Genomic DNA, 11,764 nt, shown 5'->3' on the forward strand with positions numbered 1-11,764 from the left:
GAGACTTATGATCACTAACCACCGACTCCACTTTGTCACCTAAAGCCTGAATGGCACTCAAAACAACAGACATATCAGGTTGAGGGCAAATAGTAGGTTCGGGGGTAGCCACTACAGGGGGAGGAAAAGGTAGGGGATCATGAGGTGAGGAAAAAAGTGAAGAGCGAGAAGAACTTCTCCTAACTCTCTCTCTCTCTAACTTGGTTGAATACTTAAGAAATCGGACAAAATCAAGTTCCGAAAGTCCGGCGCATTCCTCACATCGATCTTCCAACTGACAGGGTCTTTCCCTACAGTCAGAACAAGCGGTGTGAGGATCTACCGAGGCCTTCGGAATGCGCCTATTACAAGACCTACATCGTCTATGGGGTGGGGCTTGTGAAATGTCAGACATCTTGAATCAAAGAGTTAGCCAAGTGGGGATTCCAAATCAAGCAAAAAGATCGTTAACCATTAATCAGAACTAAATAATAGCTATCTAAGCTAATATAGAAGTTTTCCAGTAAAGCGACAGCCGAAATCTGAGAGAAATACTTCACCAAAAGCCGTGAAAATACTCCCAGAACATAAGCGTATCCCAGAACGTCTTGCCGGAAGCACGACAGAGGAAAAATTGAGGAGGTGTCAACAAGAAGTACTGTAGTACCTGGCCACAGGTGGCGCTGGTGAGTACACCCCCTTCTAGTATTGTGATAGCTGGCGTATCCCTCCCGTAGAATTCTGTCGGGCAACGGAGTTGACAGCTACATGATTATCGGGTAAGTTTAATATTGAAAAATGTTATTTTTATTAGTAAAATAAATTTTTGAATATACTTACCCGATAATCATGTAGCTGTCAACTCCGTTGCCCGACAGAATTCTATGGAGGGATACGCCAGCTATCACAATACTAGAAGGGGGTGTACTTACCAGCGCCACCTGTGGCCAGGTACTCAAGTACTTCTTGTTGACACCTCCTCAATTATTCCTCGGTCCACTGGTTCTCTCTGGGGAGGAAGGGAGGGTCGATTAAATCATGATTATCGGGTAAGTATATTCAAAAATTTATTTTACTAATAAAAATAACATTTTTCAATATTAAACTTACCCGATAATCATGTAGCTGATTCACACCCAGGGAGGTGGGTGAAAACCAGTGTACAAGATTAAAGGATAGCTAAGTATCCCATATTTCATATAACAGTTATCTCAAATAACAATGAAATAATAAGTACCTGGTAAGGAAGTCGAATAGAACCGTTACTCTGCCTCTTTTTTAAAGTTCGTCTTCCTTACTGAGCGCAGCGTTCCTCTTGGAGGCTGAATCAACCCAAAGGTGCCAAAGTACACGGGGTTGCAACCCCTACTAAAGGACCTCTACCAAACCTTTAACCCAGGCGCTTCTCAAGAATGAATAGACCACCCGCCAAATCAAAAGGATGCGGAAGGCTTCTTAGCCTACCGTAACAACCATAAAAACAACAATAAAAGCATTCAAGAGAAAGGTTAAAAAAAGGTTATGGGATTAAGGGAATGTAGTGGCTGAGCCCTCACCTACTACTGCACTCGCTGCTACGAATGGTCCCAGGGTGTAGCAGTTCTCGTAAAGAGACTGGACATCTTTCAGATAAAATGATGCAAACACTGACTTGCTCCTCCAATAGGTTGCATCCATTATGCTCTGCAGAGAACGGTTTTTATTAAAGGCCATCGAAGTAGCTACGGCTCTTACTTCGTGGGTCCTTACCTTCAGCAATGCAAGGTCTTCCTCCTTTAAGTGAGAATGTGCTTCTCTGATCAGAAGCCTTATATAATACGAAAGCCCATTCTTGGACATGGGCCTCGAAGGTTTCTTGATGGCACACCATAAAGCTTCTGACTGTCCTCGAATAGGTTTAGACCTCTTAAGATAATATTTGAGAGCTCTGACAGGGCAAAGAACTCTCTCTAGTTCGTTACCTACCATGTTGGAGAGGCTAGGTATTTCAAACGATCTAGGCCAAGGACGTGAAGGAAGCTCGTTCTTTGCTAGGAATCCAAGCTGAAAAGAACATGTTGCAGATTCGGTTGTGAAACCAATGTTCTTGCTGAAGGCATGAACCTCACTGACTCTCTTAGCTGTTGCAAGGCAGACGAGAAAAAGAGTCTTGAGGGTAAGGTCCTTGAAGGAAGCTGACTGGAGAGGTTCGAACCTAGATGACATAAGGAACCTTAAGACTACGTCTAGATTCCAGCCTGGAGTGGAAAGACGACGTTCTTTAGACGTCTCAAAAGACTTAAGAATGTCTTGAAGGTCCTTGTTGGAAGACAGGTCCAAACCTCTGTGGCAGAGAACTGAAGCCAACATACTCCTATATCCTTTAATCGTAGGTGCTGAAAGGGATCTCTCATTCCTAAGATGTAGAAGGAAGTCAGCTATTTGGGTCACAGAGGTATTGGTAGAGGATATTGAATTGGCTCTACACCAGCTTCGGAAGACCTCCCACTTAGACTGGTAGACTCTACGAGTGGAAACCCTTCTTGCTCTGGCAATCGCACTGGCTGCCTCCTTCGAAAAGCCTCTAGCTCTAGCGAATCTTTCGACAGTCTGAAGGCAGTCAGCCGAAGAGCGTGGAGGTTTGGGTGCAACCTGTCTACGTGAGGTTGACGTAGAAGGTCCACTCTTAGAGGTAGAGTCCTGGGGAAGTCGACTAGCCATTGAAGTACCTCTGTGAACCATTCTCTTGCAGGCCAAAGGGGAGCAACCAGCGTCAGCCGTGTCCCTTCGTGCGAGACGAATTTCTGCAGAACTTTGTTTATTATCTTGAACGGTGGGAATGCGTACAGGTTGAGATGGGACCAGTTCAGTAGAAAAGCATCCACATGAACTGCTGCAGGGTCTGGAACAGGGGAACAGTACAGCGGAAGTCTCTTGGTTATGGAGGTGGCAAACAGATCTATGGTAGGTTGACCCCACAAGGTCCAAAGTCTGTTGCACACACTCTTGTGGAGGGTCCATTCCGTGGGAATGACCTGATTCCTTCTGCTTAGGCGATCTGCTGAGACGTTCATATCGCCCTGAATGAACCTCGTGACCAGAGTGAGGTTTAGACCTCTTGACCAAATGAGGAGGTCCCTTGCGATCTCGTATAGGCTCCTCGAATGGGTCCCTCCTTGCTTGGAGATGTAAGCCAAGGCTGTGATATTGTCTGAGTTCACCTCCACCACTTTGCCTAGCAGGAGGGACTTGAAGTTCAACAGGGCTAGATGAACTGCTAGCAGCTCCTTGCAGTTGATGTGGAGTAATCCTTGTTCCTCGTTCCACGTTCCCGAGCATTCCCGTCCGTCCAAGGTTGCACCCCAGCCCGAGTCCGATGCATCTGAGAAGAGATGAAGATTGGGGGTCTGAATGGCCAACAATAGACCCTCCCTGAGAAGTAGGTTGTGCTTCCACCACAGGAGAGTGGTCTTCATCTCTTGGTTGATAGGGATAGAGACTGCTTCGAGAGTCGAACCCTTGTCCCAATGAGCTGCAAGATGGAATTGAAGAGGGCGGAGGTGGAGTCTCCCTAGCTCGACAAACAGGGCCAGTGATGAGAGGGTCCCTGTGAGACTCATCCACTGTCTCACTGAGCAACTGCTCCTCTTCAGCATGCTCATGATGCACTCTAGGGCCTGGCTTATCCTGGGGGCCGATGGAAAAGCCCGAAAATCCTGACTCCGAATCTCCATTCCCAGGTACACAATGGATTGGGAGGGAATGAGTTGAGACTTCTCTATGTTGACTAATAGACCTAGGTCTCTGATTAAGTCTAAAGTCCAATTGAGATTCTCCAGACAACGACGACTCGTGGAGGCTCTCAACAGCCAGTCGTCTAAGTAGAGGGAGGCTCTGATGTTCGATAAGTGTAGGAATTTTGCTATATTCCTCATCAGATGAGTAAAGACCATAGGAGCTGTGCTTAGGCCAAAACACAGGGCTTGGAATTGGTAGACAACCTTTCCAAAAACGAATCTCAGGAAAGGTTGGGAGTCTGGATGAATAGGAACGTGAAAGTATGCATCTTTCAAGTCCAACGAGACCATCCAGTCCTCCTGTCTGACCGCTGCTAAGACCGACTTCGTCGTCTCCATCGTGAACGTCTGCTTGGTGACATACTCGTTGAGAGCGCTGACGTCCAGCACCGGTCTCCAACCTCCTGTCTTCTTGGCCACAAGAAAGAGACGGTTGTAGAAGCCCGGGGATTGATGGTCCCGGACTATAACCACTGCCTTCTTCTGCACAAGTAGCGACACCTCCTGGTGCAATGCTAGCCTCTTGTCCTCTTCTTTGTAGTTGGGAGAGAGGTTGATGGGCGATGTGGTCAGAGGTGGTTTGAGGCAGAATGGAATCCTGTAACCATTCCTCAGCCAACTGACAGACTGGGCGTCTGCACCTCTCTTCTCCCAGGCTCGCCAGAAGATCTTGAGTCTGGCTCCTACTGCTGTCTGGAGATGCGGAGAGTCAGTTTTTTCCTTTAGATGTCCTGGATCCTTTCCTAGACTTGCTCCTGTGAGAGTCTGGACGGGAGCTTCCTCGGCTGGGGGCTCTACCACGAAAGGGCGGTATGAACCTCGTAGCAGGGGTATCAGCCACTGGGGAGCGATAAGTCTTGGGGACTGAGGTAGCAACCTTAGACTTACGAGCCGATGAGGCTACAAGATCGTGTGTATCCTTTTGTATCAGGGCAGCAGACAAGTCCTTAACCAGCTCTTCGGGGAAGAGGAACTTCGAGAGCGGAGCAAAAAGGAGTTGTGACCGTTGGCAAGGTGTAATGCTGGCGGAAAGGAAGGTACACAGTTGTTCCCTTTTCTTCAAAACACCTGATACAAACATCGACGCAAGCTCACCCGATCCATCCCTAATGGCCTTAGCCATGCAGGACATTAATAGCATGGCAGAATCTTTGTCCGCAGGAGAGGTCTTCTTGCTGAGGGCCCCCAGGCACCAGTCTAGAAAGTTGAACATTTCAAATGCTCTAAACATTCCTTTCAGTAAGTGATCCAGGTCTGAGAAGGTCCAACAAACCTTAGAGCGCCTCATTGCAGTTCTCCGAGGCGAGTCTACCAGACTTGAGAAGTCAGCCTGGGCAGAGGCAGGTACTCCCAAGCCTGGTGCTTCTCCTGTGGCATACCAAACGCTCGCTTTCGAAGTGAGCTTCGTTGGAGGGAACATGAAAGAAGTCTTGCCAAGGTGTTGCTTAGACTGCAGCCACTCCCCTAAGATCCTTAATGCCCTCTTAGAGGACCTAGCTAGGACTAGCTTAGTATAGGTGGACTTAGCTTGTTGTACGCCCAGCGAAAACTCAGATGGCGGAGAGCGGGGAATAGCAGAGACAAAGTGGTCTGGGTAAACCTCCCTAAGTAGAGCCAAGACCTTACGAAAATCAATAGACTGTGGAGAAAGCTTGGATTCATCCACGTCTGATGAGGGATCCAGGTGTGCCTCCTCATCATCAGACGCCTCATCACCAGAGTGTAGCGAAGGTATCGGACAAGAATGCTGAACAGCAGAGTCAGAACGAGTAGGAACAATAGTAGTGGTTTCCTCTACAAGTAACTGTTGAGGGAGAACCTGAGGCTCAGACTGCAAAGGCTGAATAGCAGACGAAGCAGAAGGAAGGCGCATGGGTGGAGGAGGCTGACTCCTAGCATGAGCGGTTGAACCCAAGGATTGCGCTTGCTGAGCGGTTGGTGGAAGCGGAGTAGCAAGTTCCTGTTCCTGTGGTGAGAGCGGAGCGTGATGAGGTTGAGGCTGCGCAGAACAAGGTAAATGTCTCGCAAGCTGAGGCTCCTGAGGCGCAAGGCCAAGGTGTAGTGGAGCTTGCCTTGTGGATGGTTGAGCTCGCTGCAGCGAGAGCTGAGGAGACTGACTCATGGACGGGAGAGGTTGTTGTACCTCAGCCAAGAGTTGCACCACTGGTGGAGCAGCAAAGGGAGGCGGAGGAAGAGAGGTATAATCCTCCTGATCCCATAGCAAAGGTTGCCTTAAAGAAGGCGGAGGCTGAACACCAGTGGGAACAGCAAACTCAGACCGTGGCTCAACATCGTACGCCTGGCAGGTGGTACTGCGATCAGGCGGAGCAAGCGCAGGCGGAGCGAGCGCAGGCGGAGCGAGCGCAGGCGGAGGGAGTGTAGGCGGAGGCGGAGGAGCAACACTCTCAGCCCGACACTCACGCATCAAGTCCGAAAGCTGTGCTTGCATGGACTGAAGTAGAGTCCACTTAGGGTCGACAGTCGAGCTCTGTTGTGGCAGAACCTTACTCCTCTTGGGCGGAGTGCAGTCGACAGATGACTGCGGCGAGTCAGAGCTGAGCCAATGACTGCAACCTGGCTGAGCACTCGCGGACTGGACTCTGCGTTTAAGTGGTCTCGAGACCTGAGACCAACGTTTCTTCCCTGACAGATGATCAGCGGACGAGAAAAAGACGGGCTCAATCGTCTGCGGGTGGGAGTGACGGTCTTTGGAAGACACGCCCGCAACCACCGAGGAAACTTCTGTGCGCCTAACAAGGCCTGCCGAACCCTTATGCCCTTCGACATTGCTTCTCCCCTGGGCATGGGAGCTTGCAAGAGGTCCCGGACTGGGAGGACGACTGGCTCGCACAGAAGAATCCTCACGCACCACACTGGCACTGACACTAGCACTTGGCACTGCACTGACACTAGCACTCGTCACAGCACTGGCACTAACTCCACCCACTGCACTCTTGACCTTAAGTTCCTTAACTTCGGCCATCAGAGACTTATGGTCACTTACCACTGACTCTACTTTATCGCCTAAGGCCTGAATAGCACGCAAAACAACAGACATATCAGGCGGAGGGCAAACAGTAGGTTCGGGGGTAGCCACTACAGGGGTAGGAAAAGGTAGGGGATCATGAGGTGAGGAAAACATTGAAGAGTGAGAAGAACTCCTCCTAACTCTACCTCTCTCTAACTTAGATGAATATTTTAAAAGACGGACAAATTCCAGTTCCGAAAGTCCGGCGCATTCCTCACATCGATTTTCTAACTGACAGGGCCTGTCCCTACAGTCAGAACAAGCGGTGTGAGGATCTACCGAGGCCTTCGGAATACGCCTATTGCAAGACCTACATCGTCTATGGGAGGGGGCTTGCGAAATGTCAGACATCTTGAATCCAAAGAGTTAGCCAAAGGGGTTTCCAAAATCAAGCAAAAGATCGTTAACCGTTAATCAGGACTATATAAAAGCTATCTAGCTAATATAAGAAGGTTTCCAGTAATGCGACAGCCGAAATCTGAGAGAATACTTCACCAATTAGCCGTGAACAAACTCGAAGATCATAAGCGTATCCCAGAACGTCTTGCCGGAAGCACGACAGAGGAATAATTGAGGAGGTGTCAACAAGAAGTACTTGAGTACCTGGCCACAGGTGGCGCTGGTAAGTACACCCCCTTCTAGTATTGTGATAGCTGGCGTATCCCTCCATAGAATTCTGTCGGGCAACGGAGTTGACAGCTACATGATTATCGGGTAAGTTTAATATTGAAAATGTATAAGTTATAATGAAAATGTTTCGTTAGATGATTAATATGGACCCGCCCGAGAAGTAGTTCACTCGACTTCAGTGGAGGGTTGGATTTAAACCCAAAACAAGTAAAACAAGCAAGTAACTCCACAAAATAAAATGGCAAACCAAGAGCACTTACCTGACAGTCTGTTTCCATTCTCTTTCCTTCTCTTTTGATGTGAAGATGGCACCCTCTGTATCTTTCAGGTCAGAATCTTGCTGTTCACTTTCTGGTGAAGTTACTTCCGCAGATAATTTGCTTTCACAGTTTGTATCACCAACTAAGGTATCTTTACTTGTCTCCCCTGAAATATCCTCTTCACTACCTTCATGATCACCTTCAAGAAATTCTGAGCCAAATAGCTCTTGGTCAGCAAAGTTTTTATCAAAATTACCTAGATATGAGAAAATGTTGTCACTTTCAAGGCAATCCATTTCCCCCACTTTTTTATTTTTTCCTTTACTGACACCACGTCTTTGTTTTGATGATTGGAAGGGTGATGAACCACAAAACTTCTCTCCTTCTTCATCTGAGGAATTAAAGTCAGTGACATAGTCATCCAAAACCTTTGGCTGGCGTCTTCTCTTGGAATTTTCTCTTGAACACGACTGCTCCGTTGCCATATCGAGACTCGAATTATTGCCTTCCCTTTCTTCTATTGAATCATAATTTCTTTTCTTTTTCCGCTTAACATTGGATTTCTTTACTTTAGAACCCTCATTAAAACATGACAAATTTAAGCTAGAAGAACGAGGCACGTATGTGCCCTTCCTCGGTCGTCCCCGCTTCCTCTGATAAACTGGGGCAGGAGAACTTTTTGAAGTAGATGCTTCATTAGATGAGTCATTGCCAATAGTCACCTTATACTCATTCATTTTTGCAGTTTTTTAAGAAACTTTCAATTTTCAAAGCATCACAAGATTGAAATGTCCGAGTCCTAACATTTTCTTATTTTTATAATATCCAAGCTGAATATCTATGCACAATGTTGAACTCAAAATATGCCCAGGTATCAACTGCCAAAATCTAGAAAGAAAAAAAAATATTTATGCATTCAGTACAGTATATATACTGAAAATATTTTTCTATTTCTTTTTCAGAAGGTAAACCTATTATTTTACCTACGTTTCATGTAAGAGACATGCATGGCTTTACAATTGTTTTTTTAGTACATGTGAAACTCGGATGAGCAACCAAGTTATATATCTAACCATGGTATAAAAAAAAGAGCAGATATATAAAGAGAATTACTAGTCTGAATTGACTTGGGTAATTTTGAGTTAATCTAGTTCTCACAAAAATAGCATATGTCTACTAGTGCTCGTGCAAGTGTAAAGATTTATTACATAAAGACCTTAGGCCTACCTATGGTCTATACCTAACCCATCTTTAGTAAGTTAATACCCTAAAAAAGCAGTATCACTTCAATTTTAGACAGGGGTGATAATGAATATTTTTTACATTGTTATTAAAACGAAAAACATTAAAACTGATCAGAAATTAATGTTTATAAAGATATTTTCAAGTGTGTATTGTTAAGAAGAGTTTTTTCAAATTCCAATGAAATCGGAATGGCTTCATATGGTTAGACTCCCAATTGGATTTTGTTTTGGATAAGGACATTGTGGGTAAAAACACTCAGTGATATTGTATTGTGGGTAAGCGTAGCAGCCGGAACAATGACAAAACCAAACTGATTTTTGTGTTCATTTAATCCAATCAACTGAGATTTTCACATTTAATCATCACTCCTGAAGTGTGAAGACCAGCTTCAGTTCACAGTGGTAACTTGTTTAGTGTAGATGTGTTGATTTGGGTTCCGCTGGATTTTCCAGCATGGATGGACAGACTTGACGTAACCATTAAAATTGTTCATGTTATAACATCATAAAACTGGTGCAATTGTAATTAATACATGAAGGATAATCAATAGTGGATAATCCCTGAGTTACAGCTAACTTTTATGATTCTAATCATGGTGAGGGTAATAGTCCCTACGCAATTACCGGTAGATAAATGTTTTTTTTTTGGTGTTATTATAGTTACAGACGGAAAAAGCTTTTCTACTAAAAAATAAAACAGGTGTTTCCTATAGAAAAATGTACCTTTTCTTTGAAAATGACACTTATTTTCACTACAAATAAAAACTTGATTACATAAGAAATAATAATCAATGAAGTTAGCGCGTGCAGCTCATCATGTACCTCTTGCCAGTAAATAGGAGCTTGATGTTTTTGTTTTCTTTTAGCAAGCGAAGCTAGCGCACGGCAGAGCAAAAACCATTAGATTTCTAAAAAATATCACTGTTTTTAGGATGATCTTGTGTGTTTTTGGTTTTTTGCTGTTGAAATGAAGGTCAAATTCAGTGAAAGCACATTATTTACTACAAGAAAAACTATTTTTCATGTTCAAAATGTTGTTGCGCCCTAACCGTAATTTAACCGATTTATTTATTGAAGGTTTTTGAAGTGATTCCATGTCCTAGATTAGGTTAGAGGGGGTTCAGGAGAGCACAGTAATCCCATTGTCACGTAAGAACCAAGTGCCGCACTTTAGATTAAATTACAATTCATCCCCGAACTTCATTCATTTTATGTTTTTCCCAGCTTGAAACCCTGTTTTCCCCCTTTGGAAAAGGTTCTTGGGAGCCTTTGTATATCAGCGGCCAGTTCCTTCCATTTGGATGAAAAATTGACATCAACTAACCTAGATTTTCCCCCCTAACCTAACCTACAAGCCGTGTCCTAACCTACTTACCTAACAGCCCCCTGCGACCCCCTCTCCAATGCCATATTCTAAGTTAGCCGTAATCATACATACAGGTGGCCGCTATCATACATACGCATTCCCTCTTTCAAAGGTAATTAGGGGTGTATGTACGATAGCAGCCATGATTACGGCTAACTTAGAATATGGCAGTGGAAGGGGTGGTCGCAGGGGACGTTAGCACCCCCCTCCCCCCCCCCCCCGCCTAGGTAAGTAGTAAGGACACAGCTTGTAGGTTAGGGGGGGAAATTTAGGTTAGTTGATGTCAATTTTTATTCCAAATGGGAGGAGCTGGCCGCTGATATACAAAGGCTCCAATAATAGATTTTAGTACTAAACTAAAAACTACCTAAATCTGCAATGAGTAGGTCTAGGCTACTTGCCCAAATGACAACCTTGTCCGGAAACCATACAGTGCGATGATCTTCATTATCTTAATCCAGGAAATTTTGTTTTTGAATCTTTGGTCCACATTCTATCTTTATTGTGTTATTATGACTTGTTGAAATTGTATTGTCACTCACTAGACCGATTGAAAAGAAAACTAACAACTTTACAGTAGTAGTAATAGAAAGGTTGTTAGATACAACGGCTCTCTTGTTCTTTCTAGTTTATCTTTCATTGCTCCTTAAAATCTGCTTCCTTTAGGACACCATATGCGTCTTATAAGGTCTTTCCTAATATCAATGTCCCTTCTGATAGCTCTGTGAAGAGCAAGACATTTTTCATAAATATCCCTATTTTCCTTGCATAGCTGTTACTGCATATCAAATTTACTCATATTACTGTGCTAAAGAATTATTCTTATTTATAACAATCTTTACGCACGATGTCGTGCAAATGAGAGGTTATGTACGCATTCCTAGCGTACATATAGCCTTATAGGCAAGATAGTCGTGCCTGTATAATAATATATGCTCGATACAACATTACGTCATTGTTACAAATATATATAAAAAGGCCTATATGAGAGATCGTGGCTATGTACATAATATAGTGCGTATATAGTCTGCATGTACAAATTATGGCCAATCTAAGTCATATGCGTGTGCGGAATATAAATTAAGAAAATCGAACAGTAAGTTACTATCGAAAAATAAAGATACAAGGCCTTCATATAAACATCCGTAGGCTGGTTTGAACACATAAAAGATTTCATAGTCAATCGGCATTTATTTTATTAATTTTCGTTATCACAATCAACTGGGTGAAAGCTAAGTGTAAATTAATAGGTAATGCGAGAGTTAGGGACCTTTAGGAGAACGAAAAACATTCATGATGGTAAGCCACCTGTGCATTGTAAAAATTAAACAGCTGCGTGGGTGCTACTATAGCGTGAGGTCTACCACACTATAGCGTGAGGTCTACCTCCCGTTAGCACTATAGCGTGAGGTCTACCTTTGAATTATTCGTCCCTCATAGATAAAACACATTTCATACATTTGTTTAAGCAATAAACACTC

At 44.4% G+C, this 11,764-nt stretch overlaps 1 protein-coding gene across 1 annotated transcript; it reads right to left on the minus strand.

The window, feature by feature from the left end:
- Nucleotides 1–7,669: 7,669 nt before the first annotated feature.
- Nucleotides 7,670–10,960, minus strand: LOC137654179 (uncharacterized). The gene is made up of 2 exons (XM_068387817.1): nt 10,697–10,960; nt 7,670–8,561 (listed from the first exon to the last, which is right to left on the minus strand). The coding sequence occupies exon 2, from the start codon at nt 8,408–8,410 to the stop codon at nt 7,670–7,672; it is 741 nt and encodes a 246-aa protein (XP_068243918.1). The 5' UTR covers nt 8,411–8,561; nt 10,697–10,960.
- Nucleotides 10,961–11,764: the final 804 nt, after the last annotated feature.

Source organism: Palaemon carinicauda, chromosome 15 (genome assembly GCF_036898095.1).
Source record: "Palaemon carinicauda isolate YSFRI2023 chromosome 15, ASM3689809v2, whole genome shotgun sequence".
Taxonomy (NCBI): domain Eukaryota; kingdom Metazoa; phylum Arthropoda; class Malacostraca; order Decapoda; family Palaemonidae; genus Palaemon; species Palaemon carinicauda.

Coding starts and splice junctions, on each gene's coding strand:
- LOC137654179 (XM_068387817.1), bottom strand. CDS start 8,410: ATGAATGAGTATAAGGTGACTATTGGCAATGACTCATCTAATGAAGCA.